The sequence below is a fragment of the Phaenicophaeus curvirostris genome, chromosome 5, assembly GCF_032191515.1.
Source record: "Phaenicophaeus curvirostris isolate KB17595 chromosome 5, BPBGC_Pcur_1.0, whole genome shotgun sequence".
NCBI classification, from domain to species: domain Eukaryota; kingdom Metazoa; phylum Chordata; class Aves; order Cuculiformes; family Cuculidae; genus Phaenicophaeus; species Phaenicophaeus curvirostris.
In genome coordinates, this window is record NC_091396.1 from 44,879,463 (window position 1) to 44,902,505 (window position 23,043).

Here is a 23,043-nt window from a genome sequence, read left to right on the forward strand (position 1 = left end):
TTCATGGAATTGCCTTTATGTAAAAATGTCTCCTGTCAACTGCTTTAGGCATCTTTCTCTCTGTTTTTTTTAAAAACCCTTTTCCATTTATCTGGACCACTTTCATGTCTTCCTTTGCAAAAGCCTGGCTAATATTCCAGTTGGAGGTATAACTGAATTCTTCTGACAGGCGTGCAGTGCATAGCAGCTATCAACCTAGTGTCACATGCAGTTGTCTGAGGCCTAATGCTCCCATTTTGGTGAATCCCAGTTCTCTGGAGTGAAAAGTTAATTCCCCTTGGCTTCAGAATTTTGTTTACTTGCTAACACTTTCTTTGCCTATAAAGCATGCTGCCATTATCAAATCTGTGCACTCAGCAGGTGGCAAGTTTAAGACTCTCCAGCACAGATACTATGTGATTCAGTATGAAAATAGAGAATGTAATATATGGGATGACATTGTCTCTGCTTAGAATGCTTACATGGAAAACTAGAAGAAAATGCGTCCACTTGCATTTGCCACCCAGACTTAGGAATGGAATTGCTATGTCATTAGAATACTTTCTTAGGGAACAGACTGCTGCTGTATGAAGACCTGTGAGATTTGGATAATTTAAGAAGGGAGATGACCTGTTCATTATTTTGGAACCTGAAAATGTGCTCTAGAAGCTCTCCCATGAGGCTATGCAGGGCAGAAGAGACTCCTGTGCACAGGAAATATCTGCACTGTGATGTGGTAGCAAGGACAACTTGCATGCATGGGAGCTTTGAGTGCACATCAGATGAGCAACTTGTATTGATTTACACTTATGTGCAGATCAGGCTTTCGTGCCCACCTCACTCTGTAGCCAAAGAGGAGGAAGAATTCTGCTTTTACTATTAATTTTGTGAAGCCATCATCAACAGCCTCAGGTAACACCTCAGGGCTTGAAGAAGGAGCCTTTTATTTGGCCTATGTTTGCTGGGAATATAGCATCACAACAGCAACAGCTGGTTTGTGTCGAGTTTTAGCAGCTGTGTCCTTTTAAGAAGGCTGTCTCTGTTGAACATTTACTTTAACATGAGGATAATAGCACCCATTGTCTGTATGACAGTAGATTAATGACTGCCTCTCCCTTTCACTGCATAATCCAAGTGCTTTTCTTCTTCCAAGGATAGGGTTAGAATAAAGACAGTCAGCAGAGAAGCTGGATGATGTGAGATTACAACAAGAGGCATACGCCCCCAGGTGTGTGATATGCCTTCTGCTTCCAAGAAGGCCACAGACTGTCACAGCTCTGTAGGTTTTGCTCAGAGACTGCTGTTGTGAGATTGAGGTGCTTTTTTACCCTGAGTTTTGAGAGTGGACATCACTTCACAATCTAGGCTTTTCTTCACACATAGTGAAGGTTTTAGGGGCTGGATGTTGTTCAGTAAGTTTCTTTGTGGGCTGGTGCCTGTCTGTGCTCTGTGCTGTCTTCCACAGATTGTACTGACAATCCCAATTTTCTGTTGAAACCCTGTAGTAGGTGTAAAATAGAGGCAAGTTCCTGTGACTCTGTGGTCCAGTGCATAGTCACCTTGAACTATAGGAGTGAGATGGGAGTCCAGTGTATGCAATTACAGTTCATTTTAAAAAATATAGGTGAAGTTGTAGAATACATATGTGGAAAAGAAAAGAAAGGAATCATACCTTCTGACACGTTAGAGACAGCAATGAATCTCAACTTTATATGTTAAGAACAAGAGAGAGATCTGTATTTCCTGGATAATTCCTTTAGCTTGTCATTAAAAAAAATCATCACTGTCAGAAAGACACTATAGACTTTTTCATATAAAATCATTTTTTCTATGTGTATATATTTTTTCATTCACTAACTCCTGGCAATGAGAGGCTGCAGTGTGAGTTGGATATGTTGCAGCCATCAGCATAGCTGCACATTCAATCTTGCTTTGTCCTTCCAGATTTTTTTCTCCTCTCTAGTCTGTAAACTGTTTTCACATTAGTGTTTGGTCACTTAGTAGATGCAACTGTGACTGTGCACTGCAACTTTGGTTTTTTCTTACGATCATAGAAAGAATCATGGAATGATTTGAGTGGTATGGGACCTTAAAGCCTGTCCAGTGCCACCGCCCCACCATGGGCAGGGACACCACCCACTACATCAGGCCGTGCAAGGCCTCATCCAACCTGACCTTGAACAGTACCAGGGAGGGGGCAGCCACAGCTTCCCTGGGCAACCTGTGCCAGTGCCTCACTACCCTCATTGTGAAAAATTTCTTCCTAATGTCTAATTTAAATCTGCCTCTCTCCAATTTAAAGCCATTCCCCCTAGTCCTATCACTACATGCCTTTGTAAAAAGTTCCTCCCCAGCTTTCTTGTAGGCCTCCTTCAGATACCGGAAGGCCTTCTCTTCACCAGGCTGAACAGCCACAACTCTCTCAGCCTGTCCTCATAACGAAGGTGCTCCATCCCTCTGATTGTCTTTGTGGCCTTCCTCTGGATCTGTTCCAGCAGTTCTATATCCTCATTATATTGAGGATTCCAGAAATGGATGCAGTACTCCAAGTGGGATCTCACAAGAATGGAATAGAGAGGCAGAATCACCTCTCTCAACCTGCTGGCGACACTTCTTCTGATGCAGCCCAGGATATAGGTGGCCTTCTTGGCTTGAGCATGCATTGGCGGCTCATGTTATGTTTCTTATCAATGAGCACCCTCAATTCCTTCTCCGCAGGGCTGCCTTCAATCACATCATCCCCCATCCTGTACTGAAACAGCAGATTGCCCTGACCCAAGTGTAGGACCTTGCACTTGGCCTTGTTGAACCTCATGAGGTTCACACAGGCCGACTTCTCCAGCCTGTCCAGGTCCCTCTGGATGACATCCTGTCCTTCTGGTGTGACAGTTGCACTGCTCGTCTTGGTGTCATCTGCAAACTTGCTGAGGGTGCATTCGATCTCGCTGCCTATGTCATTGATGAAGATATTAAACAGCACTGATCCCAGTATGGACCCCTGAGGGACACCGCTTGTCATGATCAACCAGCCATAGTCTGAAAGTAACCAAGCAATTACTTTCTCATTACTGTTTATGCAACATTGAAGAAAGTATATAGAAGTCTAGCAGAAGAGACTGAAAGCCAGTAAAGGCAGAGTAAGTAATGTTCTAGTTTTTCAGTTTAGGCCCACAAAGCTCTGTGCCTCAGACTTCTTCACAGATGGGCTCGTGGCAATGCACAAATGTGGATTTTCTGTCAACCTTTCCTCTCAGCCCTGTTCCATTCCATTTCAGAGGCATTTTTAACTGTTCAGAAGAATTGTTAAAATTCAGCTTTGGCAGAAAAACTAATTCATGGTTGCAGACTGTCAGTGAGATTTTTGCAATTTATAGTTCTGCCTGTCTACTGCAATTTTGTGTGCTGTGCATACCCATGACCTGACTTTCCTTGTGGTGGTGTTTCTAGGAGTTTGCTGTTAAACTGGGATTCACCAGTTCCATTCTCTTAACAATATAGCACCTATATATATGTGAGCAATTAAAAATTTAGATTGGAGAGTGTGGTATCTACTAAAAATGCATATTCCACAAATTATACCTCAGACACCCTTTCTGTCCATGTTTTAATGAAGACTATCATCCCTCCATGCATTCTTCTGCTTCTTTCTCTATCAAGTTACCTACCACTTGGAGTTTCTCTGTATGCAGATTTATGGTGCCCATAAAGTGCACCAGCCACTTGAAACTGACACTTATACCACCAGGTCAGTCAGAGCTAGTGAGTAATCAATAGGTTTCTGATTTACTAACTGAAGCGTGGGTGATCAATAAGGGATAAACCTGAATGAAGTACTTGTTACAGAGACAATTTATGACCTCTGAGCCTTTGTGTGTTAGAGGCAGGGCTGCTAGATGCAGCGTCCTTGCTATTAGTCTCCAGCTGGAGTATGATTTCCCTGAACCTCCGTTACAAGAAGGGATTTTGAGATTCTCATATTCTGTTATTATTTTTCTTCTTTTTAACCCCTGCAATTATGGGGTAAAGGTAGATGTGGTTTGAGCATGGAGCTGGGGGCCAGGAGCTTTCATTCAAAATCTAGCTGTAACATTTGTGAACTGGGAAAAACTCCATAAAGTCTCTTGGAAATGGTAATGCATGCTTCGTTCCTAGTTCATAGCGATACTCTGCCAAGGATAAGCTGATTAATGTTGGTGTAAGTTCAGAAAATTAAAAAGGGAACATTGTTATTATTATGTGATAAAATGAGTTGGATTTATATATATATAATTCTGTAGTCATCTAGTTAGTAATCTATTACTATGTCACTGATACAAAATAAAAAAACCTTAAGTTCCACTTGATTAAGACTGTGTCCTTGGGCTATGTGTGCCTAGATATTTCAGAACACATGGTAGAACTGTACTAAAATAGTACATAGCCACTATCACAGTCATGTACAAAAGCAGATTTTAACTTATGTATAAAGCCACACAATTTGAACATGCAGTCTATAGGTGTGCTGGTGTTTTTGAAAGCCTTTTGTTTGTGTTTTCAGGAGACTTCTGTTTCTGATTCTAGTAATATGCATTCTGAGATTTGAAAAACTGACTATAAGTGAAACTTGTGCTAATTTAAAAATGCTTAAAACTATCCATTAATACCCAATTTAGATCAGTTTTGCATGAATTCAATATTTAAAATTGTATATATTAAAAAGATGCTGCTTGTTTTGGACATAGATTTTGACATGGAAATATGAACTCATGAACATTTCCTTTTGTTACATGTAAAACATTTCAGTATTTGATAAATGTGTTTGTTAAACTTTCTGCTTTTTTTTTCAATCATAATAACAAGCTTTAAAGACACAAACTTTTTGTCACTTAATTGTCAGAATTTACGTGGTTCCAATCTTTGCACCATGCAAGCACTTCACAATCTTTAATGGATTTTATTTGCACTGTAGTTCTGTAGTTTACATGTCAGATCTGATACAGAGAGCAGACCAAGGAACTTGCCAAAGAAACTGTTATCTCAGACAAAGTAGGGATTTGAACCCAATATCACTGCTGATTTATGCATTTGAGAAAGTTCTCTGGTTTGCTGCCAAGACTGTCTTTTCTGAATTAAACTTCTCTTCTTCTGATGTCTAGAGCTTGGAGAAGCTCTTAGTTCAAATCAGTTCCAATAATGCAGGTTTCTCTTTAACTGGCAAATGGTTAAACTGAAGAGGTCATCAGTAGGCTTCAGAGTTAATAGTTGATATGACTGGGACGTTTTGTCCCTTTCAGCCAGTTTACAGGAGCAGCAAGGCTTTATTACCGTATACCAGGTTCAACTGCTTTCACGGCACTTTGATAAAGAAATCGTGATTTTGAAAATGCATGAGACAGTATTGTATTCCTAACTTTATGAACTTACTGCTGTAGTGGAGACACTATGCATGAACATTCAGGATATAGGTGTATTCTAAAGTGACTCTACAACACTAAATAGGTTGCAAAATAATTTCTGAATAAAGGAGCAAATATGCAATTTCTTTAAACAGCAGTCTTCCAGGCATTTGTTACACTTGTACAGAAGTAATGGTAGACATGGGTCATGTCACTGCTGAATCACATCTTTACTTATGCAAAGAGTTATTTTAAAGTTAATACAAAACTAGATCATTTAAATGCTAAGAAATAATTACTCTTCTGTGCAGTTTGTGTGCATGAGCTCTTAAAAGAAATGGAAGCATAATGATGTATTGGTGAAGAATGTGAGTAACACTTCTTTGAGAAGATCTGGTTTTCATTGCCTGCTAGTTAAGGAGCTGATGGAAAAGTGGGATTTGAGGGTCTTTGGCCACAGTCTCACAGGAAGGTGATACCAGAACAAAGTTTAATTTGTTTGAATTTCTCTGTAGGCAAGCGCATGTGCACCTGGGACCTCTGTGTTCAAGGGACATCAAGAGGAAACGAAAGCCAGCTGCAGCTTCCATGTCTAGCCCAGCATCAGGTAACCTGGATTTATCTATGTGCCACCATTTCTTAAGTCATGTCCCTCTTGAGTAAAGTGCCAGTCACAGAAGTAAGAAATAATATTACCTTGATTTGAAACGAAAGAAATGTGTGTGAGAGAGAATATCATGTGGTTCTGCTTAGCATCAAAAGCTACCCAGTGAGCAAATCTTTGATGCTGCAGCTATGGCAAGTTAATTCCTGTCATCTTTTATTGACCATTTATTTACTATATTCCTTACTGAATTTGAGCATTCTATGCTAGGATATTCAAACTTCTGTTGTGAAAAGGTTAGTAAAATCCATAGCCACAGAACGTTAATTCAGGGTTATTAGGTTTTCTTGGTATGAATACTAGTGTCCCGCTGTCCTGTGCTACCTGTCCATTTATTAGTTCAGTGTGTTCTGTACTGCACTCCTGGTCACTTTCTGTAGGGAGAGCTACTTCTGTGCCTACATGTTTCAAAATACAATGTAAATCATACTTACCTGACTAGACAAATTGCTTAGTGAACACTTCTTGAAGAGTTGAATCTGCATCTGGAGTGGAACTTATTACTGGAAAATAGCAGAGAGGTTTGAAAGATTTTGTTTGTGGGGTTTTTTTTATTTTTTGGTGTTTTTTTATGGAAGAAGGAGAGAAAATTAGATTACGTATTACAAAATAAGGAAGAGTGTAGTTACTGGAATCCGGCTTATGCTGATCAGCAAGAGGTCTTTAATGGTCAGAAATTAAAGATCTCTTCCTTAGAACCTGTTTAGAAGTATCCCCTGGGACATTAACAGCTGTGGGCAGGGTTTGCGACAATACTGACCTGTGGAAAGAAACTTTTATGATTGGGTAGCTGAAGCTGTGTCTTCACTGACTTTCTACAGCAGTCTCCCAATTGTAGCTGGAGCACAACCTGGGCATAGAACTTGGAAACGTCTGAAATCTAACGTTATTTCTGTCAAAGGTGATCTGACTGTGGAATTACTAATGCCTGAAGAAATACATAGGATTACTCTGCAATAATGTAGAATTAACTGAAAACTCTCATGCTTGTTAGACATTGATGAGATAGATACAGATTTTTGTCCCATGCCATGCGTCTACTTGCCCATGCATAAATGTTTTATACTGGGATCCTCCTGTATCTGATGAATCATGGCAGCCTCATTTTCTCACTAGAGACTTTTTATGTTTGTGGTGTTTTGCTGCTTCTGCAAAAGATGAAACACAGGTGAATCAGAACGCAGGCCCATGCGTGTTACTGCAGGCACACAGAGTGCTGGATTTCTTCACCTTTGAATAGCTCCTTAGCTGAGTCCAACTGCTCTCGTCTCACTTGTTGACCAGGTCCTGCTTCAGTGATCTCCTTTTTTGCAACCTGAGTGCCCCATGGAGGTGAAGGACACAGCCTGAGCTGGCTCCATCAGTCAGCAGAACAAATGGGCTTGCTCTGCCGAACATCGGGCCATCTCGGATTCCACCTCTTTTATAGAGATGAGTGATGAAGAGGGGCTCGTTCCGCTTTGCCGCTGTATTAATACACATCAGGGGCCAGCTCCCGGCACTAAATCACGCTACTGCATACATCTGTTATCGGACTCCTCACCAGTGTGATGAACAAGACTGCAGATAGAGGCTTCCTCATGTCATTCTTTATAGGATTTTCCTAAAAGAATAAATAGCTCAAATCTCTGCCAACACTCTCCCCTGTCATTGTGATGAATTTAGCTTCTCTCTTAAACATGCAGCTACAAATCTTCCCCTGTCGCCTCACCCCCACCATCCACAGAAAGTTTTGAGTTGAATTTGTCTGAAATCAGAAGATGCTAATAAAAGGCATGTGAGATGTGAATACTATCTCCCTTCTAGCAGTAGGAATGAGAGAAGGGGGCTAGGGATATGTTTATTTGTGAGCTAAGCAAAGTACGTTTATTCCATGTCTTCTCACGTACGATGGTAAAGCATCTTTTGACAGAGACCCTTGTATGAGCATCAAAAAGCATGCATTACAGTAGCAGAATTTCCTAGGTCTCTATTGTATTGTCATAGCACTGAACTTGTTATTAGTCCTGCCCTTTGAGGCTAACCTGACTTAAATACCATAACAGACATAACTGTCAAAGAGTAGCATTTTGGATAAAGGCCTCGCTGTTGAGAGCAACAAAGAATGGGTAGGAAATTCAGAATTCATTTGCACTTCAGGAACTGACTGGTATCAAAATTAAGTTGGACAAACTTATGCAAATGTTGAGAGATTGAAAATGAAAGTTAGTGCTTTCCACATTATACAATTGAGCAGCATGTGAGCCCTAAAGAATGAGGTTAGAACAAAAGTCTGGCTGGTGTAGTTTGGCAGTAGAATGAGGAAATCTGGAGGAAATAAGACTGACTGCACTAGAAGTTCATACAACTCGGTGACCAACAGCCAGGACATAGGGAGGAAGAAAGTCTGTAACGATAAAGGCCCATCGAACTTTCAGTGATCTGAGACTGAATGCACGGGCAGTGTCCTTGTGTTTAGTTACTTTCTGTTGCAGTACAATATATGTAGAATAATGTCTGAAAAATACCGTATAATGTTGCCATGTCTGCTTTTATTTTGTCAAAGTAGGCCATAAGTATAGATGGTTGTGAAAGAAGTGGTGAGCAATTATGCAGCTTTACATTCATGTTTTTAATGTTTATGTGGTCCAGTCCCCTATGTATGTAGCTGTGCATATGGTAACTGGTGTCTTATTCAGGTATTGCAGTGAGCCTGGGGTAAAATTTGCATAAATAGATTTTTGTCTGCCTTGGCATGCATTCACACATAGCTTGTGAAAAATAATTTCTAAAACATGCCAGTTAACGGCCTCCGAAACCGATTAGCAGAGAACAATCTGATGACTAGTAGCAATTTGATGAGTTTTCCCTCTTTTATTTCTTGCTAATGCATTCACTCTTTGTCGTGGTGTGATGGTACCCAGCAGCAAGCAGCCTGTTTCAGTCCTTTGAGTTTTTTCTTTTTATGAGCAAAGATGGAGAACATGAGTGGGGAGGCTGCTAGTGAGGGGCCCGTAGTGTGTTACTGGTGGTGATTATTAGCTTAAGGACTTTAAGTTAAAATTTGTTTGCACATTTCATATGACCTTCAGATAAAGAAAGTTGATGGGTGATAGGTAAAATACACAATGTACTGTTACCAGCTGTGCTGTTGTGGTTGCATGGGAATGACTCACTGTTTTGGAAGCAGGATCATTGGGGTTCCATATCTACTGAGTGGGGAATCTCAAGCATTGAACCAGCTGTTTATTTAAATTTCAAAGCAATCATTTCTCTAGTTGAGGCTTGTTATGGCCTCTTTATCCTTCATCCACTACAGAGCAGCAGATGCAACTTGTAATAAAAACACACAAACAACTATTATGTGTTATGAGAATACAATGAAAAAGAGATGTGTTTTGTACTGGGGCAGTTACTTGTTCAAAATGTTCTGGTTGCCCTGAAGACTTCTGTGGCAATTACACCTTCTTTATCCTGCCCTGTTCTGCTTGTAAAGATTGAGAATGAGAGTAAAATCTCCTATCTCTTGATTTCCAACTGTCCTTTTGGAAATTTGGGTGACTGTTGGGTTGAGATATGGATCTGGATATCTCTTGCTCATTGTAGCCTGTCCTGTTTTGAAGCAGTGATTGTATTGAGAAAGTGAGAATGGATTCCAAGCTAGCCTAGCAAGTAGCTTCTCTATATAATATGCTGATTTATTGGTTATATGTGGAAGTTCATGGTACTGCCTTTACTCTGTAAGAAGGAGATGCTCTTTAACTGAGCTTTACAATCTGAAATTTCCCAAATCTTCAGACACTTTGAAATTCCCAGACAAAGCACTAATTGAGTCTTTGAAGAAATAAAGTTATCTTCAGTTGAGTGATTCTGAATTGATTCAGTTTAAGTATGGGACAGGTAAGGCTCTTGTTTTTCAGCAGGAGCTTTGACTAATGGAACTATAGGTCATGGACTGGGAACTTGGAATTCTGAAAGTGAGAATTGTTGGGGTAAAGGTGTTAATGCTGTCAAGAATGTGTATTTCAAAGGAATTTGGCAGGGGAGCTTGTATGAACTCAGTAAATAACGCCTTATTTTAAGAAATTGTATAAATGAGGCATTTGCTATCAAGCCACTTGTTCTAACACTTTTTTTAATTGCTCTTTCCTACTTTCTTCCTCTATTCCCTCTTCCCTGCAATTTTATATTCCAGCAACTTTATCTGTCCACATGGATGCAACAGAGTCAGAGCTACCAGCAACACCATCTGTGAGATCCCAGAACTCTGAGTGGGCGGGAAAAACACCAGCAGCCGAGAAAGCCACTATTGCTGCCTCCAGTAACTTTTTTAAAATGCCACCAGAGAAGAGCCCTGGATACAGCTAAAAGGAAGCATTGCAACTGTAAAAGCTTGCTGGAGTTTTGAAGTGTTTGACTCTGGTGTGTGTCTTTGCCAAACATCTTGTTTGGCAGTAGTGATATCTTCAGTATCGGTGCGTGTTGCGTACCATCATCCAGACTGATCTGTGTGCCCCACATATCTAAATGATGTTTGTGAATCTATTTAAAAAAAAGGGTAATCAGTGTTGGGACCGCAGTGGCTTTTAAAAGTGTTCTTGTTATTGCTCTATTTATTATGCATTCATCTCTTTCCCTGATGCCAGCTCATATATGCTGGCTCATGTACAGATTCTTTTGGGTTTTCAGATCTTTATTCACCTCCTGGACATGCTTGTTTGTGCATTTAGAGTTTTTTGGATGAAAGTCCCACTGCCGCTCTGGCAGGTGAAAGTCTCCCCGTGCATTCTTCCAGACCAGGAGGATTTCTTGGCTGGGGAATGAGGAGGAATGCAAGCAAGCTGAAACACAGAACCTGAATCCTGTATTAGCAGAATGTTTTCAGGCTGTGTACTAATGGACTCAAATGATGTTGCTTTTAGCAAAGCAAATACGGTGCTTGTCGATTCAGAAATTGCCATTGGTTCACTGGCAGCATGGTCCATTAGACCTTTTCCTTCTCCTTTCTTCTGAGTGTCTCTAGTCCTGTTTGTGTATTGCATGTTCTTTCCTAAATTTCCTACTGGATAAGGAATTGGGAGAACTACTTGGACATAAATGTACAAGCTGGTGTCCTGGAAAGGAACGCGGGCCCTTGAATATCCTTGGAGTATGGTAGAGGATATACAAAACCTCCATTTCTCAATGTATAAATTAAGAAATGACTGTCAGTGTTTCTAAAGGACACTTATTTTTGAAGTTAACATGCCATTGAACAAAAAAGCCATTTAAAGTATCACCTCAGTTCAGAGCACTCTGAGTATCGATCAGACCACGTCTCGTGTTTTCCCTGCCTACAAAAAATATTGTCTACTATATCTACTGGAGGTGTCTCCACCTACTGATGATTGTACTTTGCTTTGCAGCATGAATGCTTCATAGCACTTCCACTTGGTCCCCATTGCCTCCTGTGTTGCAGAATATATGGACAGTGATTTCTTCACTCTCTTTTCTTGAATTTTTATCACAGTGCACTTCTCTTGAATTAGTCTGTCTAGAGCTTATTTTGGACTATGTTTTTAGAATATATACCTGCATAGCGTATGTCGTGGAACGGGTGGCCTCATGGCTTCTTAAGCCCTTTAAAAACGGGATATATTTGTGTGCATAGAACTCTTTTTGCTTTTTTAACAGAGTGAAGCTTTCAGACAGGACCATTCAGGCTTGTAAAATTAATTTTGAATGTGGAGGTGCAGTTAGCACACCTAAGTAGGTAACAAAATTTACGTGGCTTTGGTGGTTCTGCAGTGTTCTGCTCTCCCTTGTAAATCAAATAGCTGAGGGACAGATTTCATTGTGGGGATATAAAGCAGTGATTTATATATAACTCCATATTAAAATGTTAAATGGTCATAACATACACAAAACAAAAATTGAATGACTCACTAAATCATGATTGACAAATACAGTTATACTACAGACACACTGTCCATGTCTGATCCCCTAATACCTACTTATTCTTGGGGAGAGATCCAAATTGGATTTATATTTCGCAGCCCAAGCAAACTGTCAGATCTGTCATTGTAAATCCCTCTCAAAACCTTTTTTTTTTTTTTGTGATGGTACATTTTAGAACTAATTAGAACAGGGAAGGACTTTTTACCTTGCTGAAAGAGTGAGTGAGAAGCTGTGAGGGTTTTGTGGAGAGGAGTGTTCCTGTTCTAAAGGAGCAATGGTACATAAGAGCACAGGAAGTGGCAGGGCCTGCAATCTAGAACTAACAAAGGGAAGGTAAATCTGAAGGGAGTAGCTTGACTCTCTAGTACCCATGAATGGTGAAGGGAAAAGTTGGTCACATTCTTCAGACATCTTGCAGATAGGTTTTAGGATTGGAGGTCTTGTAACCTAACTTGCAGACTGTTTCAGTGACAAGGAGCGATTCTCTAAAAGAGCTTTTTTACAGTTGAGTGTTTTTGACCTTGTGAAGGATCCTCCCTTGGTTTGGGTCTCAGCCTTGCTCAGATTACTGATGGTTCAGCTAAAATTTTAAATTTTGGCATTTATGTCCCTCTTTTTAAAACCAATTCTGTTATATCTTGCTACATTCCAGTAGCTGAAGGGTGCATACAAGAGATGTGGAGGGACTTTTTACAAAGGCATCTAGTGATAGAAATAGGTGGAATTGGTATAAATTGGAGAGGGGAAGATTTAGACTAAACATAAGGAGGAAATTCTTCACAATGAGAGTAGTGAGGCACTGGCACAGGTTGCACAGCGAAGTTGTAGATGACCCGTCCCTGGAGGTGTTCAAGGCCAGGTTGGATGGGGCCTTGGGCAGCCTGAGCTAGTGGGAGGTGTCCCTGCCCCTGTCAGGGGTTGGAATTGAATTAACTTTGAGGTCCCTTCCAACCAAAATCATTCTATGATTCTGAGTATTGTTCAGAGTAGTTCTGTTTCTTCTGTATTGTCAGGACAGTTTTAAAACTTATATAAGCAAGATATTTGGAGTGTTAGGTAATCAACAGCCTTCATCTTGCTCATTGCAGGGTGGGGTTGTTGCCAGACTTCACATTTTCCTCTTAGGGCAAGGAAAGATAATTTATCAGATTTTCCTATTGAGGTCAGTAGCTTTGTTCATCTGGTTAAGCCCTTACTTAGGTTGTAAGCTCTTAGGAGGTCTTCTCTGCTTTTAAAGGTTGAATGTACCTGTTGCAGTACTAAGGAGTAACAGTGTGAGGCCTTGTCTTGGTAAGCCATACTTCCTGCCATGGCAACTTTCTGGAAGTGCCAAGAGACTCAAGTTCTTGCAGTCTTTCCTATTTCTAGGTCAGAATCCGTCTGCAGGTTGGTCAGGCTCTCAACCAAGTAAGATTCTCCTGTGTGGTAGACAAGCTAAATGAATCGTATATCTTGTTACTCCAGGGTATTCATCAAAAGTTATCTTCAGACTTCAGTAGCCTGATGCAGATTTGAGTATCTACAGCATTCTTAGATGAGTGAACTAGGTGCATTTTTTGGTCTCTTTTTGTCTAGGCAGATTCCTTAGAACTCATGCTGCACTCGTGCAGTACTTGCAATGAAGGGCATGGTGCTTCAGATGTGAATTCCTTGGGTAGAAAGGAATAATAATGTGTTGATTTGGTTGCTGTGCTTCTACTAAAGGCAGTCCAGTATATGATTATTGCTTTGAAAATACACAACTCACTTATGTTCCACTTCTTGTCTACCAGACCTCCTCAGTCTTTCTCCAGGTTTGTTTTCTCTCCAATTGTGTTCTTTCCTTCTCCTTACAGTAGACTTCAACTTCCCATACATCAACTGAAAATACCATACTGCTATGGCAAACAAGTCTGGGAAGCTCCTAAAGTATGTTGAAGATAATTTCTTGTCTCAAGTACTCAGTGAGCCAACTAGGAAAGATGTTGTCTTAGACTTTTTATTTGTGAATAGAGAAGAATTTGTGGGAGATGTGATGGTAGGTGGCTGTCTTGACCACAGAGAAGACAAAATGGCTGAGTTTAAAATTTTTGATGTAATGAAAAAAGATGGTCAGCAGAGTTGCTGCCCTGGATTTTGAAAGGGCTAACTCTAAGCTACTCAGTGAGCTAGCTTGCAGGGTCCCCTGGGATTCTGCTTTTGAGGGTTTAGGGGTATGTCTGCTGCTCAGTTTTAAAGAACCATCTTTTAAAAGCACAAGAGCAGGCAATCCCTTTGTGCTTAAAGTCAAGCAAGTGCTGCAAAAGACCACTTTGGCTGAACAGGGAACTCTTCTTGTAACTCTGGAGGAAAAAGATATTGTACAATCTCTGGATGCGAGGTCAAGCTTCACAGGAAGATTATAGAGCTTGATTTGCATATGCAGGGACAAGATATAAAAGGCCAAAGCTTCCCTGAAATTGAAGCCAGCAAGTGTTGTGTCAGACAACCAGAGAGGCTTTTTGAAGTACGTTAATAGCAAGAGAAAGTCTAAGGAAAACATGAGACTGGTAGTTGTTGAAGATGGTCACCTGACAAATAGGGATGAAGAAAAACTGGAGGTATTCAAATTTTTTTTTTGGCCTCAGTTTTTATTACCAGTGGCAGACATTGGGCTGCCCAGTCCCCTGAGTCAGAGGACTGTTAGTGTGGGAACAGTGACTTTCCATTTGTGGACGCTGAAATTGTAAGGGACCAGTTGTATCAGTTGGATACTTATATGTCCATGAGGCTCGATGGGATTCATCCCAGAGTACTGAGGGAGTTAGTAGATGATGGCAGGACCCTGCTACCAAAGGTCTTGGGAGTCTGGGGAGGCCCCTGCTGGCTGAAAGCAAGACAGTGTAATTCCAGATTACAAGTAGGACATGAGGGAAGACCAAAGAAACTACGCACCTCTTAGTCTAACTTCAGTACCTGGAAAAATTATGGCAAAGATCATACTGGATGCTATTGATAGGTATTTAAAGGACAACACAATCTTTGGGCATAGGCAGTGTGGGTTCACAAAGGAAAAGCCGTATTTAACTAACTTGATATTCTTCTATGATAAGGTCACCCATCTAGGGGATGAGAGGAAGGTGGTGGATACAGTTTTTCTAAATTTTAGTAAGGCTTTTAATACTGTCCCTTCACAGCATCCTTCTAGACAAGTTGTTCAGCTGTGGGATGAGCAGTTTCACAGTGTGCTGGGTGAAGAACTAGCTGAAGGGTAGGGCTGCAAGGTTTATGGTGAATGGGGCTAAATCTGGAGACCAGTAACCAGTGGTGTTCCTCAGGGTTCAATTCTAGGGCTAGTTCTGTTCAATATGTTTATCAATGATTTGGATGCAGGAGTTCCATGCACCATTATTAAGTTTGCTCGTGATACCAGACTGGAAAGGTGCTGAAGGGACAAGAGACCTTGCAGAGGGATTTAGGTAGATTGGGGCATTGAGCTATGATTAATGGGATGAAATTTAACATGAACAAATGCCAGATTCTGCACATGGGATGGAGTAGTGCCAGGCACAAGTATAAATTGGGAGAAGTGTGGCTGGAGATCAGCCCTGGAGAAACAGGAGAGGGTGTGCTGGTTGGTAGCAGGCTCAATAAGAGTCATCAGTGTGCCTTGGCAGCTAAGAGGGCAAACCCCATCCTGGGGTGCATCAAATAAAGTGCAGCGAACTGTTGAAAAGAGGTGCTATGTTTAGTGTTGGCGTAGCCTCACCTTGACTACACAATTTAAGAAGGTTGTGAAGGTTCTTGAATGCATCCAGAGGTGGACAATGAAGCTGGTGAAAGGGCTGGAAGGCATGTCTGACAGGGAATGGCTAAGGACTCTGCATTTGTATAGTTTGGAGAGGAGGGGAGGTGGAGAGGGAAGTACTGGTCTCTTCTGGGTATCTAGTGATAGGATGCACGGGAGTGGTTCAGAGTTTGCTGAGGAAGTTTAGACTGGACATTAGGAAGCAATTCTATACAGAGAACTGGAACGGTGGAACGGGCTTCTTGGAGAGGTGGTCGATGCCCTAAGCCTGTCAGTATTTAAGGGACATCTGGACAATGCCCTTAATAATGTGCTTTGACTCTTGGACAAACCTGAAATGTTCAGGCAGATGTACTAGATGATTATTGTAGGTCCCTTCCAACTGAACTATTCTGCTCTATTCATGAACTTTGTGAGATTTCTGTCTTTTCCTTCCTCTGATCTGTCTTTTCCTTATGGCTGGTACCCCCACTCTCCAGCCATACCAGTGTCTCCCCTCCTCAGCACGCCATTATTTCTGATCTTGTTGAGAGTATGTGCTGTTTAGTGATCCAGTTCTGTTCTAGTGATCCACCAGATCACCAACGATTGCTGAACAATATCAAGTCCAGTGTAGTCTTCTGAGGGATGCTTTTCATAACTGGCCATCATACAGGCTTCAAATAATGGATCATTATTTGAGCCTGACAGTTCAGCCAGTTTCTCACTGGATGGCATCCGGTCCATAGTTCCCTCATTTGACTATAAGGATGCCAAGAGAGACTGCATCAAGAGGCTTACTGAAGTCAATGTAAACAGTATCCACTGCCTTCTGCATATCTACAGAGTCTGTCATTTCATCACAGAAGGCAGTCAGGTTCATAGGCGTGACATTACCCTCATTTAATCTGGCTGCCTGTTCCTAGTCACCTTCTGGTCCTTTGGGTGCCTGGAAATGGCTTCCAGAACTTGCTTCATGAAGCTACAAGAGGCCAAGGTAGGGCTCACTAGCCTCTCCTTCCCCAGATCCTCTTTCCTGCATTTTTAGAAAAATAATGTGATACATACCCTACACTGTCATTGGCAACCTCTTGCAATTGCCACAATTTTTCATAGATGTCCTTATAAAATTGATCTCTGTCATACTTTTGCAAACAGGGCTTTTTTTATGTACAGGGAGAAGATGGACATTCAGTTAAAGAGAAATCAAGAGCTGGGAGGAGGACATTTCCTAGTTATTCTTTACATGTTTCCACTGAGCTCTAGTGAGGCTTAATGTCTGGTTCAGTAGCTACTGGAGAAATGTGAATGAAAGGGATGTAGTTTCTGGCCCCATGGATTTATGATTTTAGGCTAAGCTATAATAAAGTGTGAAGAAGGCAAGAAAACAGTAGCTGGAGAAGAGGCTGGGACTAGTGCTAGTGAATGATAGATTAGCTTCATAATTGTGGTACGCAGAGGTGTGTCTTGCCAGTGTTCCTGAATAATGATATTGAGATGGTTAGCATTGTCCTTCCAACTGTAGAAACTCATGCTGTTACTTCTTGGATGTTGCAAAGACCTGGTCAGTGCCTCTTTTATTGTAACCACTTTTGTACTGAAGAAAGAAGATGCTACAAAAAACAATGTCTGTGCCTGGATATTGAAAAGGAATTACGTAAAATGGAAAGAACTTTGCTTTGTTGTGTTGAGGAATATTTTCATAACCAGAGAATGTTTCAGTGAAGAAAAAGTAAAGGATGCCACCAGTCATTTTTTCAGAAAACACATTTTAATAGTCTGTTAGGAAACTATCAAAGGAGGATAAACTTCTTGTCCCTTGCTATTTGTTCCGATATGTGTTTTGTGCTTCGAGACATCCTGCTTTTGTACCATCAAATATAGGAGAAATACTTTACAGCAGTGCTTCTAAGGCATAAAGCATAAGAGGCCATTCTATACAGAAGGCAAGACAATTATCTTGGGCAATTAACTTTTACCCAGTACAAGGATTGAACTCAGCATAGAGAACATAATATCTTAATTATACCAAAGCATCTTATTCTTAAGAAAGTAAACTGTGCTATAGGCAGGTGCAGGGAGGCTGGTGCGTGACTGTCCCTCACACAAGTGACATGCAGGCTTATGTTGTGGACACAAAGGAGACTTTCAACATCCTTCTCAACTTTAACGTAGGTAAAATGCCTTCCCAAATGCAAATTTGGCTGTTAGTGTGACTCTAGAGAGTTGACAAAGATGCATTAACTGCCATACCAGGAAAAGCGAATTCTTGTACCATCTCAAAGAATTGCTAAAAGTGGAAAATGGACTGGCACAGCCTGTTATACTAGAGAAAGATGCAATATATATATATCTGCATATGCATATATATGTATATGTATCTCTGCAGATAATAATCAAAAAAAGTACTACTGAGCCCTGCATGTGTGACCTAGAGCATTCATTGTCTTAAAGCAAAGCTACCAGCATTATGAGGATGATCAGGGTTTTGCAAAGCTGCTCTCTTTTCCTTGTAACCTTTGAAGGAAATGGGATGAACAGCATAAGAAAGACTGCACTGGGTCAGACCAAAGGTCTGTCTGGCTTGGTAGCCTGTCTCTCACAGTGGCTGGATTTGGATGCCTGGGGGTTACTGTAAAGATGAAGTAGTTAGTGAGTGATACTTGCCTTTTTTGTTCTCTTAGCTCAGTGTCCTGTCTCAAAAGGATTTAAAAAAATCTTTTGTCAAGGCTGGAGAAAATTTTTGTGAACCTTTTGGCTACAGTATTTATCCTGCAACTGAATTTAATTATATTTTTAGAAGGGCAAGTGTCTGACTTTAAAAATATCAAGTAACATCTCTCTTGGTAATTGGTTTTCTTGTTAATTACCCTGTTTATAAGGAAACTGCATCTTCTCTTGGAACAGAGTTTTCCTAATATCAACATTGTGACATTGCTTCTTGCTGTGCTTTTTTTTCAGCAAGTTTGAAAAGTCCCATTCATCCTTTACAATTAGGTGTGTTTGTCATGTGTAACTACCTACACCCAGTCCACAAGTCTATGTAGTCCACTAACCTGTATAAGTAATTTTTCATAAGCTTCATGCTGTAGAACTTATCACTTAACTTTTAGTTTTGCTCCTGCATGAAAATCCCCGGTACTCCACGTCTATCCACATTCACTTCTAGTGTCTACACTTAAAGTATTCTTTACAGAAGGAGGAACGTTGCTTGCCTGTTGCTGTTGAGGCTTCATACAGTTGTATATCCAAACATCATGCTAGCCCTCGCTGAACAAACACTGCTGTAACACTACCATAAATGTGATATTTAGGCAATTGACTCCAAATCTAAAGTTCTTACCACTGCTTTTCAATGCATAAGATCCTAGAAAGTAAGAATAATCTTTTTTTTTTTTTTTTAAGTTCTGAAAGGCATTGGTTTTCCTTTAGCAGTATTACAGGCCAAATTTAGACTGGCAGTTTTTATAATTCGGAATACCGAAGAGTTGAGTCTGTTTAGTTTTATCAGGAGGTGATCAGATGTGTCTTGCTTGTGTAGTAGAAAGTCCTTTGTGGAAAAGGAAATATTAGGTAATAAAGCATCTCTTGTCTTGTGCAGATGGGCAGAAAAATGAACTTGAAGTTAAAGCCAGATGAATTCACGTTAGAAATGGTGTGTGATCTTTTAGCAATGATGACAGATTAACCATTTGAACAAAGTGCTGTAGGAAACTGTAGCTTCTCTGTATCTTCACGTATCAAATTGAGGACAGCAGCTTTATGGAAGGAATGTTAAAGCCAAATAAAAGGCATTGAAATAAATACAGAGGCATCTAAAAGGCATTGAATGGTCAGTTTTATAGTGAAGGACAGTCTACATGAAAAGGTAGTTGCTTCTGGTTTAGAACCTTAGAGAAGACAAAAGACTTTTTTTTTCCCCTACAGTATAGAGATCTGTTGAAAACTGGGAGGTGTTTTGGCAAACCCAGGGAGAAGTCATGCTGATGGAAGTTTTATGGTGCTACCAAAAGATGATCAGGAAATTTGCATGGCAACCTGAGGTGAGAAAAAAATGTATCTGTGCCAACTGAAATGAAGCATCATTTCTGTGTGCCAGTTTATTTGTGAGTAGTATAATAATGTATGAGTGTGCAATCTTCAGAACCTAGATGATCACTCAGTTGAAGAGCATCTTTGGTGACAATTCCCCCTTTCATGCTTTACTGGCGGGCAGAGTTCTCCTGTCTTAGAGTAGTGTTCCCTGTGTCCATGCTCAGCTTCAGCGGTTCTGTCTCAATTCCTTTGCTTAGCTGTGTGAACTGCCTCCACATTGCACTGAAATCAGAAACACATGAGGGAGAGCATCATTGGGCTTATTACCTTGATAGGATAATTGCCAAAAAAGTATGCAATATCTTTCTTAATCTCTATAGCAGATGCTTCTGCTTTTCTCTCTCATGGCATATAAGGAAGATGCCTCCATGTAGGGGTGCCCTTTTGGTTGCCTGTAGCCTTCGCTGTTGGACAAAAGGAACAGATGATAGGTTTCTCCAAGTGAAAGAGCTCTTCTGCACTCATCTGTGAGAAGCGTGACTGGAGGAAGCAATTTTCTGGTAGTATGTCGCCTAATATTAGGGAGCAATTAATTGTTTAGCTTTTTCAGTTTTGAAATACATTATGCTGTACTTGTGTTTTAAAATGAATGTAAAATTCCATTGATGGAATAGTGCCACATTTGAATTGTTGCTTCAGATCTCTATGTCCTGGACATTGCATTAATGTCCCATGCTAGCATTCGTTTTTGTTGCCCAGATTGGTGCATGTGAGACCTCGTTGCTTGAAGCTCTTCTAAGAGTGCCCTGAACTGAGACTGACCCAGCCGGACCAGAGCACCTGGGGGCTGCTGAAGCCATTGAATTTTCTCTGAAGCTTGGTAACACTAGACAGTTAGCCAAGGCAATCATTGGTTGCATTCTATCTTCCTCCTCCTGTCCTAGGGGGCTTACCTAGGGATAGTTCACAAACAGATCTACTCAAAATCTTTAAAGACCTGCATTGTACATGTCCCAAATGTTTTATGTGGTCATAAGATTGAACTGTTTGATAGGAATTAGTCTCTGGGTTCCTAGGGCTCTGCTTTGAGGGTAATATGCAAATAAGGAAGATTTCTTGCTTGTATTCCTCTGTCTTAAACACGATGTGTATTCGCTGAATGAGGCTCTTGCAAAATCTTTGTTCTGATTATGGAAACTGGAAATAAATCAATATATGAAAGAAGCATTTTATCTGATATAAAGCGAATTGAGTTGAGAGAGGAGGCTTCACTAGATTTACAGTATTCGAATGTCCATTAATCTGCATGCTTCCTTGACCATTTCCTTAAGTATAAACTGTAACCTGAAGGTCTATAGGGAGTTAAGATGTTTTTTTTCCTTTGAATTGCAAACTGGAGTGAAAGATTTAAGGTAATTCATCATGTCTATTCTTTGGGTCTTTTGCAATGATTTTGTTTGTTTCCCAGTTTATCATGACTTTGTCTCTAGACAAGTGAGGTGCCTCCTGTTTGGAATTTGTATCAATTCCTGAGTTTCTTAAGTAGCCTTTCACTTCTAAGTCACTGCTTCAGATCTGCCCAGTCCCAAAAAGGATTTCATTTAAATGCCCAGGTTGGTCTCAATCGTTTAATGGATATCTATTAATTTTGCCAATGCTAACATCCTTCTAAGAGACATTGGCACTATTCTTTTTTGTCAGTGGTTTCAAAGATCAAATGAGCAGTGGACTTTGAATTATTTCTTTTGCATGTGTTTGTATGTCAGTATTGATAGCTATGCATACTTGTGGAAGGTAAACAGGACTCTCTCTCCACTAACTATTCCAAACAATAAATTGTAAAAAAATTGATGCCAAGTTGATCGAATGCTTTTTTAAAAAAAAAAAAAAGTCAAAATACTTTGAAAATTGCTTCAAGTTCTCAATGCTATACTGGAGGGAGAGGGAGTTCCCAAGTTTTCTAAAGTGATGATTTTCCTCTTATCTGCAGGCTGCACCTGTGAGAATTTGGAAGTGTTGCTGGTGAAATGTGCTGGTTTTTATTGGGAGCAAGGAGAGAAGAGCTCTTGGCAAGAGTTTCCCTTATGGGAAGTGCCCAGATTTGGTAAACATGATCAACTATGGGTAATAGTCAAAAGTGTCAGATACCTGAAAATCACTATGAGCTGATTCAGCCTTCCTCTTACTAGTATTTTTTTTTTTTGAGGAACAAAACATTAAATTTGATAACTGGAGGCATTTCTATAAAAAAACAGCTGAATTGTTCCTGTTCAGACATCCTTTTAGACCCAATGGCTGAGAATGTTCTCAGTTCAGTTTGAATAGGTGTTATTAAATTCAGTAGCAGGGCTGACTGTGGCGGCTTTTTGCTATTTTGATGTTTTTCAGACTATGCTTGCTTCATACTTTTTCAGCTTAGAGAATCAACTGGAACTGCAAATGAATACAAAAATACTTGCTACATAGTAATGGAGGATTTATCACATCTACATAAAGAGTAATTCAAATCTAGGGGTACAAGATTTGTTTTCTACTGAAGTAAAAGTACTTCCCAGTAAGAGCAGATACTTGATAATAGATTTTTAATAAAACTGTAGAGTTTCAAAATGACGTTAATTTCATTCATTTCTAGTAGGGGAGCAACAGAGAGGTAGAGGGAGAAAGATGAGAACAAGAGTAGATCTTAGTCAGGAGCTGCTGCCGTTAGACAGATGAAGTGCATATGTTCTGCAAAAAACACTTTAAAAATTGCACCTAGTTGGAGAAATCTTAGTTTGAGAAGTGTCATAGCTTCTTCTTCACAGACTGCCTGCAGGGGCAGTGATGGCAAACTAATAGCTCTTCTAAACTAATGCCAGCACTGACACTGATGTTTTTCTAATAATTTTTGACACCAGCTTCCTGAGGGGTTTACCATCATCGCCTTAGGACTCCTCTTCATCCTCCTTTACCACAGAATTTGCAGGTGCTTGGACTCGCCCAGACCCCCACCATGGGGAAACATGTGTTCCTATTTTGAAAAAACCTGAGGTGAAGATGCTCTTAATTCCGAGTGTTGTATGGTGAGTGAAAGAACTCTTGTGCTTTCTTTCCCGGCTGTCCAGGGTCACCATGAAAGGAGTCTATATGAACAAGAGCAACAAGGGGAGCTTTCATGAGCCTTTTATCCATTGCTGGTTCTTTCAGGTACTGTGGAGACAGCAAGGAGTGAGGCATGCAGGGTCTGATTCCCAGGAGAGGGGAGAGGGACCATGAGGTGCAGCTAGTGCCCTGCACTCAAGCTGCACAGGGGCTGCCACTGGGCTGTGCTGGGGCTAGTGACATTTCCC

At 40.6% G+C, this 23,043-nt stretch overlaps 1 protein-coding gene across 6 annotated transcripts in view; it reads left to right on the top strand.

The window, feature by feature from the left end:
• Positions 1 to 21,565, top strand: part of GPATCH2L (G-patch domain containing 2 like) — a 41,784-nt gene extending 20,219 nt beyond the window's left edge. For 5 of the 6 annotated variants that reach the window (XM_069858601.1, XM_069858602.1, XM_069858603.1 and 2 more), the window contains exons 9-12: positions 5,870 to 5,961; positions 10,193 to 10,429; positions 10,560 to 13,992; positions 14,030 to 21,565. In XM_069858601.1, coding sequence (XP_069714702.1) covers positions 5,870 to 5,961; positions 10,193 to 10,365 — 265 coding nt within the window. In that variant the 3' untranslated portion in view covers positions 10,366 to 10,429; positions 10,560 to 13,992; positions 14,030 to 21,565. Of the gene's footprint in view, positions 1 to 5,869; positions 5,962 to 10,192; positions 10,430 to 10,559; positions 13,993 to 14,029 lie in introns of those variants that run through there. The other variant, XM_069858604.1, reaches the window with a different exon arrangement.
• Positions 21,566 to 23,043: the final 1,478 nt, after the last annotated feature.